General features: G+C 41.2%; 1 protein-coding gene across 1 annotated transcript in view; it reads right to left on the reverse strand.

Annotated features, from left to right (window-relative positions):
• thsd7aa (thrombospondin, type I, domain containing 7Aa) overlaps positions 1 to 24,368 on the reverse strand; it is a 152,707-nt gene that overhangs the window by 30,278 nt on the left and 98,061 nt on the right. The window contains exons 8-14 of the mRNA XM_030063749.1: positions 17,342 to 17,536; positions 12,375 to 12,615; positions 9,867 to 9,982; positions 7,544 to 7,676; positions 6,803 to 6,906; positions 1,738 to 1,932; positions 504 to 770 (exon numbers count right to left, since the gene is read on the reverse strand). Of these exons, the coding sequence (XP_029919609.1) occupies positions 504 to 770; positions 1,738 to 1,932; positions 6,803 to 6,906; positions 7,544 to 7,676; positions 9,867 to 9,982; positions 12,375 to 12,615; positions 17,342 to 17,536 (1,251 nt within the window). The remainder of the gene's footprint in view (positions 1 to 503; positions 771 to 1,737; positions 1,933 to 6,802; positions 6,907 to 7,543; positions 7,677 to 9,866; positions 9,983 to 12,374; positions 12,616 to 17,341; positions 17,537 to 24,368) is intronic.

The raw sequence follows: 24,368 nt of genomic DNA on the forward strand, positions 1-24,368 counted from the left end.
CCTGATTGATTTCACTATATTGAATTTGCAATCAAGACTTGATAAAAGGGCACAGCATGAATGGCTGCTTTCCTCTTGCTAACAGCTGCAGTCAAATGACAAAATGACACCAAGCTAGTGGACTGCATTCAATATAAAGGAATGATAATACACAACTGTTTAATCTCTGAATTCATTAAACAAAAAGCAACACTTTCAGTTTAAAGTATGGAAAGTAAGAAGTGACATAAGTTTAACTTGATCAACTATGTGACACAGAAATAACATATCTTATGAATTGCAAGGCACTGGTCCAGGTATGCACTGTAGTGAGTATCATCTTTCTAGATACATGTATGTCTTTACACTGAGGTGGCAGTGATTTATTCATGTTAAATGCTCCATGTAATTATTAAAATTACTTTACGTCACTGTGTGCTTGTCCATTGTGAGATCCTTGTGCATTTCTCAAACCACAGTGTGATGCCTCTGGCCATTATAGTTTTAGCAAATAGAAGACTCACCATGACTGTTGCAACGAGAAGTCTCCACCATGCGGTTGTCCTGGTCATAACACACCATGGCCTGGTAGCGGTGTCCTTGGCCACATTCCTTGATGTCACCTTGGACCTTCATGCCCAGCTGACCCTCCACCCGGCCTCCCTCAGGGAGGATGCAGTCAGACCAGTTGCCCACAGGCTGGGCATTGTATTTGTTGCAGGGGCAGTACTGGGTCTCACTCAGGGGATATATCTGGTTGTTCTTACACTGGTCACGCTTTTTGCTCTTTCCTACAAAAGAGGAGACAACAGTTTTCCAAAGTCAGTTATTTAAGCAATAATTTGGTTATTGCAATAATATGGTTATTGGCACCACCACCTCATAGGAATGGTCAAGTTATAAGGTGCAAGTTTGTACATTAGAAACAGTCATGGAACAATTCTTATCCCTTCACAATTTGTCGTCTTTGAAAAATGCTGTTTAGACTCTCTTAAACTCTGATGTTCCCAATAGGTGTAAGTGTGATGTAGCTTCATTGAAGTGCTGCAGCCAGTGCTGGTGAGGTACTGCATCGTATCCATCCATGCCTTTCTATTGCTACTTGGTTAATGATGTGTTTTCAGAATCGACTTTAGAATTTCCTTGCAATTTCAAGGCATTCATGGTGTCAGAATGAATGGTCAGTGGTCACAAGATGGATTTTGTGGCTGAAAATGAGTTCTCTGTTGAACTTGAATGTCTTATCACTAAATCTGTTGGTGAGATTGTGCTATGGTATGGCTGAAAAAAAAAAAAAAGTCTAACCTATGTGTTATCACTGATGAGTTTGCTGTACACAAGGTAGATACTCAGCCTAACAAATGGAAAACACTGGAAGCTTGTGAGCTTATTCATATAATCCTAAAGAAATTCAAACATACAAACAGTGGTAGCCTAGAGGTTAGAGAAGCAGACTTGTGAATCCCTGGACCGGCCTGGAAAATGTGAATAGGTAAGTATGTAACACTCTTCCTTCCCTCAGTAACAAAGTGCATTTAGCAAGGCACTGAGTCCCCAGTGGCTCCAGTGGAGCTGTACAATGGCACAGTGAATATGTGCTTGGAGAGAGAATGGAGCTCTCTCAGCTGACTTTGCCTGGATTGAAAAAAAAAGGTTAAAAATTCAATGAAGAGAAATCTCCTAAATAAGTGACCTTACTCTGAAGGCTGACAATGCCTCCAGCTCCAAGTCCCAGCAAAGTTAAAAACTGTCACTCACCCACGAGCACCCTCTTGCGGGTCCTGACGCCCACACAGTCGGATGTGCAGGAGGAAAACTTGGACCAACTGCTGAGCTGACAGTCCTCCTGGCAGGGCACCTGGCAGGGTTGGGTGAGAGGTGGCATCGAGCTGGCAAACTTAAGACAGGCACCGATGTCTGCTTGCCCACCGTCTTGCTTCCGGCATGAAACAGCTACAAGGGGAAAGGAGTGAATGAAATTTGTAAGGAGGGAGATTTTGTGTTACCAGTGTTAGCATGAAAGCATGAAGCCTACTATCACACAAAATCCTGATGGAAAAATCTATTCCACCATGTCTGATTTTGCGGTATATTGGAGCTTTCCATTGAACTCAGAACTAGGTCAAATCTAACTTCCTACATGGAAAAGTAAGGAATGCCACTTAAGTCAGAACTTTAAGTCACAATCACAGAGAAGATAGGAAAGCTCTAAGGTTGCCAAAATATCCATGTATATTTGATGTCTCATCAAAATGGCAGACATCAATATATATATATATATTTTTTTTTGAAAATACATTCAATTTCAATCTAGTGCTCTCTCTTTATTTTAGGATGGTATAGATTCATAGCAATATATTCTTTTCATTAGATGTCCTGAACGGCCCTAACACAAGCAGCAAAGATAAATTGCATGGATTCATTCAAAACTGAAATTGATATTATGTTTAACTATTGTGGCATTTTCCAAGTCATAATGGCTTGGCATGAGTTTTGCTAAAGTCAAAAAGTATTGGCTGCTCAGATGGATCAAAGACACACACACACACACAGATATCCATAGGAAAGAGGAAAATGTAAGTGAGGACTCTAAAATGCCTATTGCCTTACGTACAAAGTGTATTGAGTAAGTGAGTGAAAAGTAAGAGTGTTGTAAGAGGGTTGTATTGAATTCTCCCCCGTCTCTTTCTAGCATAGAGTATACTATTACAGGTAATGGTACATAATGACAAGAGCCCGACAAAGATGGAGGGCCAGGATGCTAATCATTGGAATCAGATAATGGCCTCTGTCTCAAAGACTTTAATAGGAGTCTGAGTGTGAGCAAGTGTAATACTGAAGTGAGGATGTCTGCCTCCGTTCTAACTGAAGTCAGACATTACTGCCTTGTAAGTGCTCATATACTAATGCCTTGTGCAAGGGCTCTTAAAAGGAATACAACCGTGTTTTTAACGATTGTCTAATTGGGCAAATCTGTTGTTAAATGGGCAGCTCATCCATTTGGAAAAAAAAAAAGATGTTATTTCACTCCTTCCTTGTTTTGCAGGGCAGTAGTGGTGCTATCTTCCTCTCATTGTTAGTGAGTGCTGGATCCTGGCTGGATGCTCCACATGCTAACTGTTACTCCCCTCGATTGAGGTGGACTTTCCACCAGCTAACATCCTTAAACATTGTTAGCTTTTTTTTTTTAGTTGTTTAGGTATGAACTGATTCTGAGATGGTAGATGCAGAAAAGGATGAGGTTGAGGCTGGGACAGCTGAGCCAGTGTAGGGTGAGGCCAGCCAGGGAGCTTCCACTCCTTCCTTACAACCAGGTCAGTTTGATACCTTCAGAGAGCCTGTGGCTGAGATACCTTCTCTCTTGAATGAGGTGTATTTAGAGAAAGATTGTAATGAACTGGATGCAAGTAACCATACCGATTCTGTTACCCCCTTTGTTGATGTTTAGGAAATTAACAACGTACAGTTTCTCCATTGTTACATGACTTAGAGAATGACTTTAACTCATCAATAGAACGAGGACACCATGAGAAAATCCTTCAGGCAGATGGAGCAAGCTGTGATGGAGTGTATGCTGAGGAGGATGAGAAATGGAGAAAGGAACTGAGCGAACATAAATTCTCTGGCACACTACGGTCATCTCAAGAATTTGCCCAGAGGTTTGTGACATCACTGATGAAGTTACACATGCTTCCTTTACAAGATACTCTAACTTCACACCCTGACTTTGTATGTGGCACACATGGGGCTGTCTTATGCTGCTGATGTATCAGTATCACTTGCAGAGATTGCACAAGCCTAATGAGTATGCACAAAAGAATTATCAAAGGAGCAACGGGCTGGAAGATTCGCATGGGAAACGCAACAACATGTCTTGTATGTGCAATCCCAAAAAAAAGAAGAAGGGATGAAGTATCAGCTTGTAGTGCCTAAGGGACTTGTGGGTCAGTTTCTTCATTACTTCCATGAAACCCAATGGGAACACACTTTGGAAGACTGAAAACTATCACAAGGATATAGGAAGTGGCCTGGAGGCCATCTGTGAAGACAGATGTATAGGACCATGTCAAGATGTATAACATATGCCAACAGTACAAACCAAGTAACTAAGCCTGCAGGACAGCTACAGTCTACCGTAGTGGAGGAACCAGAACCATTCATGTTGATCCTACACTTTATAGGGCCATTTCTCAAGAGCAAAAACACGGTGGGGGGTGCCAAAATATACTGTATTTCACCAAGCCCCTCAATTCTTCAAGACAGAGCTGTGAAAGAAATGGGGGGTAACACAAAAACTGACATCCAGTTACCACCCCCAAACCAACCTCACAGAAGAGGGTCAGAAGGACCCTGAAGACTGTGATGGCCTCCCTTGAAAACCCCCAAGACTGGGATAGGTGGATATCAGAATTCAGGTTTGCCATCAACAATGCAAAACATGAATCTACCGGCCATGCACCTGCAGAGCTCATGATAGGAAGGGCTTTGAAAGGTCCAGAAGTGGAAGTAGATTGCTTGAGTTTGCTGTAGTGATGGAGAGTCCATTCCAAGTGATGGAGAGTCCATTCCCAGTCCAATCACCTCTTCTGACAAGCTGCACAGTTGAAGTTGACCATAATTCAAAGACTCTTGGAACTGAAACTAAACCTTTTCTGTCTGTCATTTCCATCATTTTGGCTACACTGATTGGCCAAGAGGCAAGAGAAGAGTGTGTTGAGTGTGTAATCCCAGCCTGAGCACTTCCTACATGATATCATTTAAGGAGCTGAAGAGTCCAGTTGGAGTTTTGCACCACTAGTTTACTGAAGGACAAAAATAATAACTTTCTCTCAAGTACTAAAAGCTAGCTGGGTAGTAATATAGTGGCCAGCTTCTTTTTTCCTCTGTTCCCCTTTACTGCACACAATTCAAATGGGTTAACTATCCCTTTGTGGCTGGTTTATAGTTATGTGTAAAAGTATTTCCTGAGTTATGCTGTGCACGGTGGTGAAAGCATTTATAATTCTGCACTGGTGGGTCTGAACATAGACTGTGAAACGCTAAACTGCAATGTCAATCTTTTATTAATGATGTCCTATAAAGGGACAGATAAAATGTACATTCTCTGAAAAAAAAACTGGTGTCCAATTTAATGTTTCCGGAACATATCTCACTGTGAATTTAGTGTTATCTGGCAGCCTTTAAAATTCATTCATTCATTCTTTCATTCATTCATTCATTATAAAAATGAACATTTTGGAGAGCAGGTTGTTACTCTTTAGCCAGCTTCATATTATGTTTACTATGTCTGGAAATCAACAGGAAACAAGGTGAAGGAGCTGCAAAACAACTAAGTGAACCAATCATTTCTTGTGGTCTTACACAAGTATAAACTGGCTTTCAGCTGCGCACATTTTCACGAATCTTCTTCAAAGGGCCATTATTCTGTTGTATTTTGTGTGAATTTGACCCATTTGACCCAAGACTTGGCCATAAAATTACTTGCCATTTAGCTTTAGGGTTGTATTTTCTCACTATTGAGACGATGCCAGTGGTCAGCTATCACTCATAGTGTATGCTAAAGTGTCAGCATGGAGCAATAAAACCAACAGTAGAGAACGGACTCATTGATTATATTGGTGTCTATGTTCCCATCAGTCAGTGCCCTATTGACAGATCTTGTACAGTGTCTAAAAAAAAAAAAAAAAAAAAAATAGAATGCAGTTATATGCATTTTCTCCCCAGGTTTATGCAACTTGAGCAACAGCCCAGTAGTTTATGGTGGTTATACTGGCCCTGCTGCTATTACATGACATTATATTGCCTAACCAAGGTATGCCTCTTCAGAATAACTGCTCCAGTGAAAACCCTACAATGCAAACCATCCACTGGATAATGTGCTCTGACATTTAATCCTGCACTTCAGTTCAGCTGTTAGTACTGTGGAGCTGGGGGTGGGGAGTTGGGGGTGGGGGGTGGGGGTGTGGGGGACTTGTGTAACATTCACATCCCTCTCCTGAGTCCCGTAACATTTACAGCAAGATTAAAGTTGCATGCAGCCCAAGGTGCCACTTTGATGCCAATTCCCTCCTCTCCTGCTCCTCTAAAGAGAGGGTGTAGATGGAAGGATCTGCTGGCTTCTGCCTTTTCCTACTGACCGCTCTTGGCTCTGCTATTCTGTCTTGCAGGCCGGGTGACAATTATCCTATTCTGTTTAAAAAAAAAATGCTATCAGGTAAGGTAAACAACCCCCCTGAAAAGTGATTATGAATCGTTGAAATCTTTTATTCTAAAATACAGTTTGGATTAAATCTCAAAAGAACAGTCAGAAATGCCGATATGCATAGAAGTTGAATGGCATCGAACACTGTTTCCCATTCAAATCAACATACCAAATTGGTCATAGTGGTGTTCATTGGTATGTGATTATGGTTGCCACGGCATATTAGCCATTTAAAGTTAAAACACTTTTCGTCTCCACTGAAGTTGCCCTGAGCTACGAGTGTTTGTACCATTTATATTAACGATAAGGTATATTTGATGATGCTGACGAGCATGTGAGGAAAGTTTACTACTTTGAAGATACCGACCGGGGGAGCTAATAGGAGAAGCAAAATCTTGCCAATGTTCTGCTAACCTGATGTAACACCGGGACACACAGATTCATATCTTCACAGTTCTTTTAGTGATTTGAGACAGACTCAGCACAGCATATCTGTACAGTTCTCAAGCAACTGTGACACACCCAACTGACTTTTTATCATAGAAAATGCCAATAATTGCTATTTTATGCTGTACCATCCAAATGAGCACTGCATGGGTGAGTGTCTGTGGCTCTCCTCACCTCGAGCCTGCAGGCCTGGCCCACAGGTCTCCTGAGCACCAGGGCTGTCCTGCCGAACTGACCATGGGACCAGCTGGCATCGCCTCCACTTGTGGGTTTTCCATCTGTTGAAGAGTCAGAGCAAACAGAGAGGGGGCAGGAGTGTCAAAAAGGCAATGATGTCGACGGCAGGATGCATTTCCAGCCATGTAGGAAAAAATCTGAATACAGCACTGCTGGGTATTCCCCAGTGGTGAATATGTAAAAATGCAAGTAACCCTCACTCCCCCTCAAAATACTGACCAAGGCTGCTGCTGCAAACAAGAATTGGTTTCACCTCAACATGGTGACTGAAAGATTGGAAGCATTTGGACCAGAGGTTTTCATTTGAATATTTTGGTTTTAACTTTATTTTAACATCAGTTTCTTTACGTTCTACCCGCATCACCATGAGCATGACTGCTGCCCCCACCAGTTCTGTAGGGTCAACTATACTCCTTAGATGGTGTGAGACATACATCATTTAAAATGTATTCATGGGAATATATTGTTATTATTATTTGTTTGCATTTGAACCATTTGTATGGTCTAAAAATCACTTTGCTATAGAATTAAAAATGTCACTTTAGAGCTCAACGAGTGCTTTCTGATGATATACAGTATCGCTGTGGCCAAAATGTCACTCACTGTATGCCCAAACTGCATGTTTGTCATGCACAGTGAATAATGTGGCAGGGTGATATGATGGAGAGGGCTGGTTACCTGTAGCCTTGACAGACAGACGGGCCGTCACACTCTCTCTCCTGGGTAAGCACCTCAGGACACTCCTGTCCCCCATTGGCAGGTAACTGGATCATGATACGCCTCCTATGCTGCTTCCTCTTGGTATTGGCACCTTGGAAAAGCCACGAGAAAACATATTACATAGACCTCAACAACTGCCTGCAACCTGCTCCAGCTCAAGAGGAAAGGAGAGGAAACAACCCTACAACACAAGGGTTAATGGGTGCACGTAAACACATCTTGTCAATCCAAACATATACTGTATGTTTGTTTAAACCAGAGTCTCTCACTTCCTACCAAAAGGCATGTGTCTGAAACATGAACTATGCTGGGCTATTAAACTCGATTTCAATTTATTGTATTAAAAATGCATCTCCTATCATCTGAGAGTGTAAAAACTCAACTTTTTTCAGGGACTGGTTTGTAGTTTAGTTCTAAAGCTGTGGTTGTATCACAATTTGGCTTGAAAACATTAAACAGACTCAAAAAAAATTCTTTATTTTCTTATTTCTAACTTTGGTTTAAAGTTTGGGGCTTTTTGCCAATGTTCTGTAAAGCTTATGCAATGTCGCGAAAGAAAGCAGGTTGTGGAAAAGTCCTGACATTATTATTAGTCAAAGCATTGTAGAATGTTACGCATTACGGATGTGTTAAGTATAATTCACATCATTCTCAAAAATAGCTTCATGCGCAAAACCTGTGGTGGGGAAAGGAAACATGGTTCATCACACATGTATGGCTGGTTTGAAGGCTACTTTTGGTTTTGGTACAAAACTATCCTTCCACAGAAAACTCTGTAAACTTGTAGTCTTTTGTCTACAAGCCCAAGTTCACTTGGATATGGGAATGAACATGAATCGGACCAAAGAAAACGAGTCAACGCAGTGTGTTCCTGCGTGTCCAAGGCCCTTGAAAAGGTACTTGAAACAAAGAAAAAGAGAGTCTTTTCTGTACAGACTTGTAGGGATATTTAATTGAACATATCAGTGTGGAAGGAATATAATGAAGCACAGCTGGTTTCTGTCTTTCTGGCCTGTATCATCTGCCCAGCATCTGCTGGAAGGTACCAGTTCTAGGGGAGGCTAATAAAATCATCTTGAATATTGATTACAATCTCTATCCTCTGCTCTGTGGTACCCAAGGCACCTCTGTGGGTGGTAGAGGTTATTGCCTTAAGTCCACATCTATATTAACACTATCACATTGCAGTGTTAAAGGACCATACCACTGATTTTGCATATTTAATGTCATATCTGCAAATTGTATATACTTCATGTTTCTGCTAATCTCTTCCCAGAGAAAGTAGTTGTATTTTAGAACTCTGATATCATTTTTCCTCCCTTATCTCCAGCCATTGGTTTCCATTCATTCCACTACGATATGAAAATGAATTTTCAGAGACTTCAAACTTTCTTAACACCAGTTTTCCATCACTGTAATAAAGTCCTCCACATTAGTTTTCCTAAAACAAGAAGATGACTTGAAACTGGGTGGAGTGAAACGGTCTTTTCACAGGAGAATAGTCCCAGGGGAAACATTTGCTTTACACAGCCAGCTATCAGTTCTGTGGTTTATAAATGACAATGACTTTGTTCGCCACAGAAGCAGAACATTATATGGTGGCTGTTTCAACCAAAAATATAAATTTGAAAATCGAGGGATTTTGATTATAGGTTGTGAAATCTTTAATACGCCCAAATGATTTGCAAAATGGTTTGTTGGCATATAAAGTTTGGGTCAATTTTAGTAAATGGACTAAACATAAGTTAATCACTAGCATGGTCCTTGAAGTGTGATTCATATTGGCAAACGACTTTATCAAGAGCTGCAGTGCTTTACGGAATGATCACACATGAATGTAAAGCTCTCAGATGGTAGAAGCAGATGAGCAAGCTGCTGAATCCTAGAGGCAGAAGGATACCAAGAATGGAAAGCAGAAGATGGAGCGATTAAAAAGCTTTGCCCAGCAGATGCTTGTGGGGAGCAGCCATGCCAATACATACAGAAAATCACTCAAGGGAGTGACAGCCACACAAATGTCTAATTACATGTCTAACACTAATGCTGACAAGTGTTTTGGAGCTTTTAACACAGCTGATTTGAGTGGAACATGGGTTCCAAATTAGCCAACACTATGACAACATTTGTTTCTACAGGAAATTGCTTGGGATTGTTGATGGCTTACTGTATTCTGCTGCTATTCTCTATGACTTTCCTCCCTTGACATTGCTGCATTTATCCCTGTGCAGCATCCTGCGCAGCCTCACCTTGTGTACTGCAGCCAATAAAGAGCTGTAGCTACCTGCTTGGCATGATGATGGGCACGGGCTCCAGTCGCTGTATGGGGTGACGATACAGTCTCTCTTGCACGGCAGCAGGCAGGGTCTAACAGTGTCTGGGCGCAGGCTCTCCGGACACCTGAAAGTACATCATTGAGATGCTCAGACACACACACACTCTTGAGAATCTGATAGAGATGTGCTGGATTGGTGCCAGAGAAACCATACTGGGAGGAAACTCCTTTATGTGTCTGATTTCAGCAGAGATTGTGACTGTGTGTGTGTGTGTGTGTGTGTGTGTGTGTGTTGCAGAAGCGTCTGAACATCAACGCTTCCATTGCAACAATGCTGCAGAAAAATACATTAGCCCTTTGAGCAAATTTTCTGGATTTCTTTTAAAGAATGTCACATAATTAAAATGACATTACCATCAAATTATCATACAATTACCCCTCCAAAAAACTACCAGAAAAAAAGGAATGCTTTAAAATGACTCTGATTATTTAAGATTACAATATACAGGGTGTCCATAAAGTCTCATTACAATTTAACAAGTTTATTAAAAGCAAATGAATAGACAAATCTGTGGAAATTATTACAAAATGAGGAGTATATATTGAAGTTTTTTTTTGCCTCATATAATCCACCTCTATATGGGCACCATTAGTTGCACGAAGCACATCAAGACGGTACTCGATTTCTTGCCATGTTCACTGCAGCAGAGCCTCATCAATGGTGGCAATGGCATCAGTGATCTTTTTCTTCAGGTCGTTGATGTCCAGTGTTATTAAAAACTTTGATAACCACTGAGTACATAGAACAAATCTGATTAATATATCTCATCAATTGCTTTTGTAATCGATTTTTTAAATTGTAAAGAGACTTTGTGGACACCCTGTATAAGCGAGGTGTCCATCAAATCATAAATCTCGCGAAATGGTTCACAAGCATTTTTCTTATAATAGTTTAAAATATTTTTTGCTAAATTTCAGGTAATGTTTTTGGCCATTTTCTGCTAATCACTTGATTTTTTTTTTCTTTTTTTCAAATGTACACTAATGATTCAGTAAGTCTTTGCTACTATAATTTGCTAATTGTCTTTTTCTTATGTTTTTGAAAAAAAAAAAAGGAAAAATTGCTCCAATTTCAACGGTTTACAAGTGAGTTTCATGTTAATGGCAACATGACAGGGACATTTGCACCTTTCTGCGTTATTTCATAAGTATGCCCTAACAGCTGTTTGTGTTTGCTGGTGGCAGTCCACACACCCTGGCCACAGCTGGTACTGTTGGTTATCTTGGGTGCCCCTCTCCACTGATGTGAGTGAGTCTCCCAGGGCATGGGGCTCACTGCACAGCATGTAACAGTAGGGTTAGGAGTAACCACAATAATAAGGCAGGATTCATTTCCATACCCAGCATGGGGGGCTGGCAGGGTTTGCCTGACTAACGCTGTTCTGCTGCCAGAATAATGTTGCCATTCTGTTGAATAAATAAATAGATAATTCATGCTCCCAGTAGATACCTTCAGGGGAGAAAGACACCCAGATGCTTTACACATCTGCCAGACACCAGCAACAACACACTGACCAAGAGACCAACTGGGAGGAAAAGTCATCTGAAGCAAAGTCTGGGACAAAAAACGATACAAACTGAGGTGTTATCAGTGAAGTGACGCAGAGAGCATGCTGTCGTCTGCGTAAGGTTTCACCAGTATGGATTTTTCAGGCCAACACATGATTGTCAATCATTTGTGCCGAGAATGACCTTTGTTAAATTTGATAATGCTAAAAAAAAAAAAATCCTCCTTATAAGTTATTCTTGTTAGGGTGGAAATGGTACAACAAAAGTCTATATTGAAATGCAAGGCAATAATACTAATGCTAACATTAATATTAATATTATTACAATTATCAACTTTAGTGATATGAATTAATACTTTAATTACCATTATAACAATTCATGCTTTACTACTACTTCTACTGCTATTAATATCACCACCACCACCACCACCAACAAGAACAACAATAATAATAATACATATGCATAAATATTAAATTATACAATAAATAGTAAGTATTCAAGCCTCTGCGTGCATCATGTCAGAAGTGGATGACTCTGGACCTGACTGAGCTAACTGGATCTGGTTGCTCCCATAACCCAAATCCTAATAAGGATTATATCAAATTTGTATTTAAAATATACATTAACATTTACCAAAGAGCTGGGTGACACCCATGAAAATCCCCTTGGGATAGTTCACCCATTTTGAAAAATGAGATACTGTTTCACTTCCCTCTAGCTGTTCTGTAGGACAGTAGTGGCTCTATTTTGCTCTCATTGTTACTGAGTGCTGGATACTGGCTGGATGCTCCACATGCTAACTGTTTCACTGTGTTCAGACCAAATGCAAAGCAAGTTTTTCACAAGCAATTACATACAAAGTCAATAGAAGACATGAATAGACATGGGTGAAGAATCCCTTTAAACCCGACCTAAGCTGCATTCATGATGAATTTAAGGGAGACTTACTTTTTGGGAGGCACCTGGCCTACGTTGACCCGCACACAAATGACTTTGCGGGTCTGCATCCCCACTGAGCAGGACACGTCGTCGCCTCTGGCACGGCCCACAGACGTGTTGCTGCTGGGGATGGAGGAGTCCTCTATGCACTGACCCCACGGGCCTGTCTGCCAGTGGTACACAGTGCAGGGGTGGTCGTTGCAGCTCCTCACCTCCTGCAGGGCACTGATGTTTGGGCACTGGATTCCACCTGACAAGCACACAGTTCACCCTCATGTTAATGTAGTCGTGGTACGGCAGACAGTAATGAGGTATCAGGGCAGTGCTGATATCCATAAGAAAGTGGAATCATTTATTGCCCTTGCCATATTCTGAGCTAAAGGGATTTAGTTAAAATTAAAATAGATAGGAGGCTTGAATGCTTCTTAGTTTCTAAAGGTTAAAAAAAAAATGTGGGTTTTGACTGCTTGTTGGATAAAGAAATGGTGCTCTGGTAATCTTTTGGATAAAAAAAGAAGTCCATGGCAAAAATCTGTTAGCAACATTTATTCTGTTTGGCTGGTCATAACTCTAAGTTTAAAAATTTGCCCAGTGCATTTTGGCCAAAAGGCTTTCATAAAGACATAGGCCCTTAGATGTCTCTTTTCCCCTTACATGATTTTATTTATATTCTACAGCTCTCAATTACTGCGGATGAGATGTGCTCCTCTGTAGCAGCCCTATTTTGTGATTTACACTGCCAAGGCGGCTGTAATTTGACATAAAAATCTTCTGCCGAATGCAGCTTTAATGTGGCGATAACAGGGATTGTCTAGTATGAGGTATATTTCTCATTCGTTCCTTTCTCCTTGCCAGTTTTCCCTCCGCATCCCATGCTGTGTGAGTCTGTGTGCAGCGCTACAGATTAGCTTTTAGCTTTGATTTCCCCCTCGCTTGGTGGAAAACAAACAAGACCTAAGCAGCGTGAGAGATAAACCGGTAGGTCTCTAGGGGGACAGACAGCCCAGAGGATTGACGGAGATGAGATGACCCAGGGGTGCATCTGTATCGAGTCACGATCTTGGACATGGACCCAGGTGGAGTACGCGCACCACATGACCCTGCTCACCACAAAGCCTTGTCATTAGCAGCCACCTTCACCCTGGGAATAGAGAACCCACAGCAGAAGGCAATGAACGACATCCACCAGTCATTGATGGAGCTGCTGAACCGGACATGAGGAAGAGCCTCAGAAAGAAGATCCGACTGACCTCTAACGTAATGGTGCAGGGGTGATGTCCTTCAGAGGGTAATTTATAAAAGATATTATTGGATTTCACCAGGATGTTCATTTATCAGGCTTGGAGCTCATTAACAGATAGTTGGACATGCCATTATTGATGCACGGGTTAATGAAATAGACATTTTAACTGTTAAATATTTAAGCTCTACCAATTAAACTATCAAGGGCTGGTTGAAAAATGCACCAGTCAAATCTCTACAGATTAGGTATGCCATCCCCCCCCCCCCCCCCCCCCCCTCATACAATATACGCTGTAAAATCTTTCAACAATCCATTTTATATCATCGTCTAGGCCATTGCATTATTTGCTATGTGGATCATGGAGTTATTTACTCTTGTCAACCCCAAAATCCGTTCTGTCATTAGCAATGTTTGTCCTGCCCCGAATAATTATCCTCCACCAGCATCAGTAATGCCTTAAGCATTCCTATCACAGCACTGACTGAAGGCCTGTGTCAAAGCAATCATGCACAAAGTGTGTAATCGTTATACTACAGTATACTTATATTGGTAGTCCTAGTCATCTTAACCCAACACACACACATATAACATATATATATATATACAGTACAGGCCAAAAGTTTGGACAAACCTTCTCATTCAATGCGTTTTCTTTATTTTCATGACTATTTACATTGTAGATTCTCACTGAAGGCATCAAAACTATGAATGAACACATGTGGAGTTATGTACTTAACAAAAAAAGGTGATGATTTGATGGTTTTTCACATTTAAAGTTTGTGCAATTTTCCGGACTGACTGACCTTCATTTCTTAAAGTAGTGATGGCCACTCGTTTTTCTTTAGTTAGCTGATTGGTTCTTGCCATAATATGAATTTTAACAGTTGTCCAATAGGGCTGTCGGCTGTGTAGTAACCTGACTTCTGCACAAAACAACTGATGGTCCCAACCCCATTGATAAAGCAAGAAATTCCACTAATTAACCCTGATAAGGCACACCTGTGAAGTGAAAACCATTTCAGGTGACTACCTCTTGAAGCTCATGGAGAGAATGCCAAGAGTGTGCAAAGCAGTAATCAGAGCAAAGGGTGGCTATTTTGAAGAAACTAGAATATAAAACATGTTTTCAGTTATTTCACCTTTTTTTGTTAAGTACATAACTCCACATGTGTTCATTCATAGTTTTGATTCCTTCAGTGAGAATCTACAATGTAAATAGTCATGAAAATTAAGAAAACACATTGAATGAGAAGGTGGGTCCAAACTTTTGGCCTGTACTGTATATATATACATACATCACATTATCATATTGTCTAAGCCATGCCTGTAATCCCTCAAAGGAAGCTGCTTCAATATGAACTTGTGAAATCCTCATAGTGTGATATCCCTTACATGGAGAACTTCAGCACAGTCCTGCAAAGTGGACAGAGTGCTCGTTCACTTCTGATGAGGAGACACTCTTCACTCCTGAGTGGAAGAGGTGCCCAGGTGACCCACCAGCACCCACAGCTGACTGACAACAGAATTTCATTGGCTGAACAAAGTGAATCTCAAGTGTCTCAGTTAGTGATGATGGGATAATCTTCTCTCTTCCAGACGACTTTGTGATTCAGACTGTTTAGACAGGTGCATTTTGCAGATAAATCTAGATCAGCTTTGCAGCAGCCAACTCTCAGGCCTGGTTCAGACTGCAGGCAAATCAGATTTGTTTCTTAAATCAGATCTTTAAAATAGACTGTCCACACTGTTATTTGCAAGATATCATATCGGATTTGTGTGTCAAGACATCACCAACCTATCTGCACGGGTTGCTATGGTAACGACAAAGGCGCCGGTAACTACGCATGCTGATGACGTGGCTTTCCAATGCAGAAGCAGGAGAAATGTCCAGAAGCCTCCCCCCAAAATGCCAGCAGACAGTTTATGTCAGCATCTGTTGTTCTGTGTTGTCCTCCATGTTGCTCTGCGAGCAGCAGCACAGATTCGATTCAGCCATTCTGATGCACTTCTGTAACTGCAGATTTGACGTTGTCCTTGTGTGTCATGTTGTGAGTGACATAAAGGACACTTTGAAATCCTATTTGAGGTCTACTTCGTCTGTAGAAATCATCTGTAGAAATCCGATTGGAATTACATTTCAAACCACCTCCAAATGTGGTTTGGATTTTATTTGCATTTCATGTTTTTTGTTTTTTTGTTTTTTTTTTCTGTCCAGACTTTCTAAAATCTATCTGGATACAACCTGGTTATGCCAAAAACAGATTTGGGCTGGCAATCTGAGCAAGGCCTCAATCTCAATCTAGCCTCAGTCCAACTGTGGACACGGGCTTGAATCTTTGTCATGGAATCTTTGTCATGTGTGACCCACGTGAAACTCTGAGGCCTTCTTCAGCTGCGAGCTTTTGTCTCAGCTTGCAGCAGCAGATGGCCAGAACAGGACTATGGGACCTGATGCTTCATTCAACACCCACCGCATCAGCCTGCCTGGCTCAATGCTCCACTGCATGCCATCCATCTAACACTGAAACAGAGTCTGCCTCCTGAATGGTAGGAAAGCTAATAAACGAGGCGCAACATGCAAGCTGATAGTGTTCTGGCATGGCCATCCTCATGAAGCCCTGCATGTGTGTGGAGGAGGATCCATTCACAGAGAAATCCATTATGTATGAAGCATTTCCTTACTCCAGCATGGATGCTGTGTTGTGAATATGCCAAAGACAGCATGTCATCCAATGCGGTCCAGGAGTAGGGATGACAAGAGCTGTTAAAATGATAGCAGGGCTATAAAAGATAAAGTTCTGATCTGCTGCCAACCCAGACGCAAACCATCTGTGCAGCCTCTCGTTTTTTTCCTCATAACAGGGTTTAGTGGGAATAGCTCTGTTCTCATGGTGTGATTGGCAGCTTGGAGGGTTGGGCTTTAACCCAGAGGCACTTACTTCAGTATCATTCCATTACCACTAAGACACACACTTCCACAACTCTCCTAACCTTGGGGTTTGAATGACTTAACACTAAAAAATGCTCATTACATGGACTATGCTGTTCACAGTGTTTTTTTTATTTATATTCTACAGGCATGGGAAGTATGCTGGGCCAGCAAATTAAGAGGAAAAGATGGTATCTAGGCAGCCATATTTCTATTTCCCACTAGTTTAACATATGGCTACATACTACGTCAGCTAAAATTACTTAGATCTACTGTCTACGAACATTGGATGTGAGTATACCAAAGATCGGAGGGACAACTGACAGCAGGGACGCACCTTGAAGAGAAGTAAATGCAAAGTGGTTATGAATTTTACAGTCATTCACACATTTTTTTGTATCTGTTAGACATTGAAGTGTGATGATGTGAAGATAAGCACTGGGTATCAGTCTTGCAACAGCTACTGTGCAAAGGCTGGATATCCCCCCAGTCAGCCTCCTTACCCTGCATCACAGTAACCCACGCCACAACCTTTGCAGTTGCTGTGGAGGAACACACAGAATAATTCATGTCACTTTCACATTGTGCTTGCAGATCATTGGAGGAGAGGCAAATGCGTATACAGAGGCTGTGCTCTCACTGTCCTCACTCACTGACAGGGATCCAGAGGCCGATCCCGTTACTGATCTTTTGAGTTTTCTGTACCAGTGTATCTTTCATTTGGAATCTTATTTTTTAAACGTTTCTTTTAACCGTCTGAACAAAACTCACAAATCTCGTGCTCTAGTGTTCAGTGTGTTTTACCTTCTCCTGCATTGTAGGCCAAGATGGAGCGAGTTCGGGTCTGCCTGCCCTCTGTATTTTTCCCAGAGCAGGTGTGGGAGCAGAGCGACCAGGCAGTCCAGGGGCTCAGGGCACAGTCCTTTGGGCAAGGCACCTCACAGATGGCTGGCATGGGCAGGATGGCATCGCGACACAACTGTCTCTCCACATATTCACCTAGAGGGACACAGCATTTTTTTTATTTTTACTAGAGACAAGGATAAAGAAATGTGAGGTCGTTAATAATAATGCATAATGCATAAGACTCAGATGTTAAAGGGATAGTTCACCCGTTTTGAGAAATTTGATATCATTTCACTTAACCACTAAAATATGCATCAGTTAACCAGCTGAATCTGACCCGAACCTGCAAACCTAACTTTTCTCTGATTAAGTCCACCATATCATCAGGGGTAGCCACTTCTGGATTTTGTTTCGTTTTGGCGATGTCAGCAAAAGATAAGGATACCACTCAGGGAAAAAAGAAAAAAGAAAAACAAAACAAAACAAAACAAAAAAACTCACAGTTGAAGCCTCAACACTCTAAAACATATGCTTTGATAAAAACCACAATCATAAAATGATGATAAAGCTGCTTGCTTGTGTGTGTGTGTGTGTGTGTGTGTGTGTGTGTGTGTGTGTGTGTGTGTGTGTGTGTGTGTGTTTGAGAGAGAAAGAGAGAGCGGGGGAGTGAGAGAGAAGGGAAGAGAAGATGGACTAGCAATGCAGAGCCTAGCCTATTGAACACACGGTCTCTGTAAGTTACTAATAACTTTATTGGAACATTTCTTTGTCACTTTTTGATATCAGTTTTTTTAATCAGATAATTATCCCCTATAATGAATGAATATTGAGGTTTGTAGCAGTGAAATTCAACACGAGCGAGTGCGTCTAGATTAAGATAATCTTTTTACTAGTGACTTTGACAGCTAACATGAAACAGGAACATGCTCATTTCAAAACCAGAGAATCCTCGTGTCTCTGGAGAAAAGCGTGCCGGGTAAGACCTCATGGATCTTCCATTATGCTCAGTCCTTGTGACAGAGGAACAATGGATCATGAATCCTCATTTGAGCAAAGGGTCCACAGCATAGATTTTCTATGTTGCAGCAAATGAAAGTGCACACAACGTACCCCGTTCATGGTGAAAGGCAGTTAATACATAGTAGCTGTATGAAGAATGAAATTATAGAGCCCTCGATAAAAAAAAAAAAAAAAAAAAAGCATAACACATTTTGAAAGTGCATATGTAGTATACATAACATGGAAAGGGTGACTATGAGCATTTTTCTCACTGCAGAATAGAAAACTTCTACTTCTACACTCTCATCGATTTTTTTTTTTTTGCATATATTTAATACATCACGCTACTTAAGTGAGATACATCTGAGAAGAGTATAACTGCAAATTTTGTGAGCTCCTTTAGGCATGAGTACTGGCCTGACACTCCTCTAGATTAGGCGAGATAGTTTCGAGTCGAGAAAAGTATAAGATCCCTGGATGTTTGAAATTTTAAATGTGAGTGAATTCTTGAACAGCTACAACATCTTGCACATCATTTCCTGATGTTAGAAAATCCACTGAGTTCTTCCAGCAGTCAAATAGCCGATTCTAAGTAGTGGTTAAATGTCAGTTTTTTTTTTTCTTTTTCCATCCAGCACACAGACTTGCTAGAGGCTTGGATTTATTGCTGGAACTTTGAAGGTTAAACTTGAGCTGCAGAGCCAATTTGTACTTCGATAAAGATTGTCCTAAATGGCTTAAAGGAAATGGAAAACTGAGAGGGTTTACTGGTTTACATTTAAGGTCTTTTCAAGGATTTTTTTTTTAAGGGGGGTTTGGGGGCGGGGGGTGGCTTGTATTGATCTAGATCTGCAGGCTGTCCCTGCTCTCCATTCCCCCTCCATCCCATCCTATCTTTGAAGGGCCGAATCAGTGAAAATCCCATTGTGAGGGAAGGAAGAATGGCGACGAGTGAGTCAAATGACACGTCTTGGACCCCAGGGGAAAACAGATCCATTTTCATCAGAAGGAGACAACAAGAGATCAATAAAGAGGCCAGTCAAGAGAGACTCTGAGGGATGCCACAGGGCTAGGGAGGAGTGGGGAGGGAATTACGGGGGCACTGATCGGGGTAATAGAAGTCTTCCATGTGATGGGCGCTGGAGGAAATCATTAAATTGTTTGTATGACACCAATGGTTTTGAAGGTGTTTTTGGTAGAAGCATTGTGGGAGTGGGCTGCCAAATATGCGAGTTAGCCCACCTAGCAGGGGGGAGGCATGCATTCATGTTTTATTGTGGCAATCAGCTAGCCGGCTGCTTTATTTTGCCATTATTGTGGTGTGTCTTCCCTGCACCTGTCACTCAGGGCGTCCAGCCCTGTGACGACTTTTTCTTTGGATTTATTCTTGATGGAGTCTGAGTTTCTGCAGATGACACTCTTTTCTTTGTCTGTTCAGGCCTGGTGGCTAATTTAGACAAGGAAATGAAAGGCTGCCAAGACCTGGGATTTTACAATTTTTTAAAACAAGTTTAGACTTATAATAAGTTTAGCTGAATGAAATATTTTTCACAGACTTGGAATGCTCAAGAGCTCTCTGTTTTTTCCACAGGATTACCAGAAGATCGATTTTTATCCAAAGAGCATCAAGCCTCCCCCAATCTGTAACATTAGAAGCTAAGAGGAATTCCAGGAATAGGCTGAATCAATATTGTGTTATATCTATCAGCGATTGCGTAGCAAAATGGATTTACGACTGAGAAAATGCATGATTTGCAATGCAAATCAATGCCATATCAAGAGAAACCCACTACCATTCCAGGAAGCCAATGTCACCCCCCTCACCCCCCACACTCCTGTTCTAATCAGTGTTCAAAATCATTCTACACCAAACTCTCAGACCTCAGAAGTGGAAGCGATATCAGCCCTGAGCTCAAGAAGCAGTTTGAACAATCAAAGGGACAATTTTCTTTTTAATATTACACACATCAGAGAAGTCAAACCTTTATCTGAACTGCTGTTGATGGAAATGTACCAGACAGAGGCTGACATCTCTTCTATTCAATTCTGCCACATCCTGGGGAGATTGCCTCTCACGCAGTCAGAGGTAATGGGGAAGAAAGGCAGACTAAATCCAAGCTGACTGTGTGGATCAGGCTGTGTTAATCTAATTTACCAAAAAGTCTGATTCAACAGGATGCTATAAAAGCCCACACCTCTTCAGCTGAGTGCCTCTAAGAAGATGGAGGGGAAGAAAGGATGAAGATGAAGTCACCTTGAACATTTTTTTTTCTTCCTGGGACTGAAACTACTTACCTGGATGTGTTTGCCACCCATTTAAATGGGTCAAGATAATAGAAAGGGCCCTGGGGAATAAAGGGATAGGAAGGAATAGTGAAAAGAAGGTGCGTTAAGTAGATGAGGGGAGTAAAGGAGAGGTGATATGAAATGGATATTTCTCATTGATCTAAGGATGTCATCACCCCTGCAGTTTGAGCTCTATGGCCTGAACAGCTGTGGGAAGCTTTGCTGTGTTGTGTTTTTGTATGTGGTTTGTTTAAAAGGCCTGATTTAAAAGCAACCTCAGCTTGTAACGTGACTATTTCACCATTCCTCTGGATTCCTTCAAGGAGTTGGTAAAATGTGCTCCTCAGCCCATGTGTTGAGCAGTCTATTCACTTCGCCCTTGGGCCATTTCGTTGTAAGTAATTGCTGGCTGCTATTGGACATCAACATTCGTGTCCTTAAACCCATAATCCCTTGGGTGTTTCTTTTAGTTGGTTAAGATTATGTTCTACTTCCTTACAAACCACACTTGAGATTAATTTGAGGATGAAAGCTGCATCTCAAGCCCCTGAGTGCAAGTTCACATCATGTTTGGAGCAGTTTATTCCTTCTAGTTTGGTTAATTTAGCCAGGTCATAATCATAACTCTCAACCACTGGTGGCACCAAAAATAAATTTGCCTCTGAGCATTGCCTTTGAGCATTTTTGGTTTTAGAATCTAGTTTTAGATTTTAATTATTAACTCTGCACAAAAGAAGCACAGATAATCACCAAAGCAAAACCATGAAAAAGACATCTGGGACACACTGGAAATGTGTTTCCAAAGCTGTGTTTTGGGATATATTTGACCACCATGAATTTGACATCTTGCAGTGTTAATAAATTGGGGAACATCAGCACATATTTTCAAACAGCAGTTCCAGTCGGTTGATAAATGACGAGAAATGGTATCATTTGGTATCACCGCAGCACCATGCGGTCTAGCGGACAAATCAGCAGCCGTCTCTGCGAGCTATGCAGGAACCACAGAAACCACCTGCCTAGCTAAGGCGACGTTTTGACAGAAATACAAATTCACTTGAACAACATCAAAATGAGCCCTTGGCCTTCTTTCAAGACAACTGCAGCATGAGACTGCACTGACCCAGCTACAAGCAATGACCCAAGAACACAAGGTTTCGGGGGTATCAGGAGACGCATGATGATAGCCAGCCAGTCTGACAGCCAGCTGTTCAAAACTTAAAGCGAGGGGAAACGGCAGTCTGCAAAAATGCTCATATGCAGCTACTTCTTCATGAGTTCTTAAAGTGATACTTGGGATCCTTACTCTTATAGTGGTATTTGCTGCTTCATGCAAGTGTGTTACATGAGTTTGGATTATTAACTCCTTCCATTTCACAAGAATGAGTGCTTCACTGGGAGTGAAGTAAAGCATGATTTTGAGCGATGATACAAAATTGAAAAAAATGTTTTGAATAATGCATAACAGTTTGTTTTGGGTTCACTTTGAGTGCTCTTTCTGGTTTCCAAAGTGGTGGAACTGTTTTCTGCCATAGCACTGCCACTGTATCACGCTGTAGGTTGAATATTAGACTAGCATGCCAGTGTGATGACACAGATGTAGTGCTACGGGAGAAAAAAAATACATCATTTTGGAAACCACCCGCCCCAAAATGAGCGCTCAGAGTGAAACCTAAACAAACATTTGCTGTTGTACATCCTTGAAAACAGTTTTTCAACTTTGTATCATGGTGTTTTCCAGTCTGCACTCCATTCTTTTTTGCAGCAGTAGACTCCTAGTGAAGTTCTTATTCTTGTGACAGGGAAGGATTTAATGGACCAAACTTGGTGGATGTATCACAGTTGCAAAGAGAAACAAATGTCACTACATAGATCCAAGAATCACTTTAAGTGGTATGAAGAAATTCCAATAAAGAGCATAGACAAGCACAGACAAGTCCAGCATAGATCTAGGTCTTTGGTTAGTAAGATATTTGTGTAGATACCACTGTAATGCCAAACAAAATATACCATCTATCTGTCTATCCTCTGTTTCATAATAAATTATATTTCAAGGTCTTATTTTTCAAGGCCAGCTTTATTTCAGTTTGTCAAAAAAAAAAAAATAAATAAATAAAATAAAAATAAAACAGGCACATACAATTTGTGGTGCAAAACAAGTCCGTTTTCCACAGTTTGCCTGAGACAAGAAAGATGGTGGGTAATCACTGCCACTGCAACAGCATGGTGCATTGCAGGGTGTGAATGGGGACCTTGATTATGAGTATAATATGGAAACTGATGAATACCCCCCCCACACACACACTCACACTACCTCTGTCTCTCACACCCTCGCCCCCTTCTCCCTAGAGCCCTCATTAGCAGCTACTGAGCTATGGTTCAGGAATCTACTCATAATTGCCATACACACACACACACATACACACACACACACACACACAAACCATTTTGGTGGAAATGTAAGAGGAAAAAAGATTGGATGCAATTATAATATACGGGCCATAATTGATTCATTAATGAATAGTGAGTTCCTTTGCATCTCAGCTCCGCAACTTATGAAATGATATGAAAAATAAAGCCTTATTCATCACTCACTGTCATCTAGAACCGCTGTCTGCTGTACCAGGTTACAGCTTCATCCCAACTGATGCAGCATTTCAAGCCTTATTAACCACAACCTTTTGCGTCTTGTCTTTGTGTCCCATTGTTATCAAATGCCAGTCGAGGCACATTATCACAGTCCCATCATTATGTAACACTTAACAAGTAACTCTGATGCCGAAATTAGACTGAACAGTGACTTTGGAATATCTCTCCTGCAATCTAAGGCAACACCACAGAAATCAAATTAAAAATGCATCAGAACAGTTCTCTCAAGGTGCTCAGCTTCCTGTAATACACACAATAACAAATGTTTGCTTTGTGTCAGACCGCCTCAGAGAAAATGTGTGAACAATAAAATTTAGTGTTTTAGCATCTCAATTTAGTCTGTGACAAAGAAAATATGATTTACCAACAGAGACAAGGAGGAGGTTCTCTGCTCAGAGAAATAAGTGTGCAGTTGATGCTAGCTCTTTGAGTCTGCAATGCTGGACTGTCATTAAATTAGCAGTTTAAACGAGTTACATATAGCATTTGAAAACACTGGCATATCATTGTCCCTGAACAAGACAAATATGTTTGAAATGAATTTTTTTTTTACCAGTCTTGCACTCAGTCATGCCAAACTGCTATGGCCAGAATCTCTGAAAGCTTTGTCTGCGTTTGCCCTGGAACAAGAAGAGGGCCCTCTTCCTGCTTTGTGCCATTAAGTAATCCAGCAGATTCACCTCCAAAAACTGTATATCCCACTAGCTAGATAATTCACCATCAGTATCAGGTATTGTAACTACTGCAACTATTTTTTTTATCTATGGGAGAAGAATTAAGCAAACACTTCCCCCAACAATGGTGCACCCCACCCCCAAATGTGATGAGTAACAGAAAACCAGTATCTCTGGTCCAGAATCTGCAATAATGAGGACAACCAGAGACAGGTGTGGCTGTGTGTCAACCAACTTGTCGGCAGCCTCACACAGAGTCAGAAACAGCCCATTCTCAATCAGCTGCAGCTTGGTCAAGGCCATTCTGTGCCTGATACCAATGCCAAAGGCACCTTCTGGTGTCAGTATAAGACGCTGGGGATGGTGACATTGTATAA

The sequence above is a fragment of the Myripristis murdjan genome, chromosome 11, assembly GCF_902150065.1.
Source record: "Myripristis murdjan chromosome 11, fMyrMur1.1, whole genome shotgun sequence".
NCBI lineage: Eukaryota > Metazoa > Chordata > Actinopteri > Holocentriformes > Holocentridae > Myripristis > Myripristis murdjan.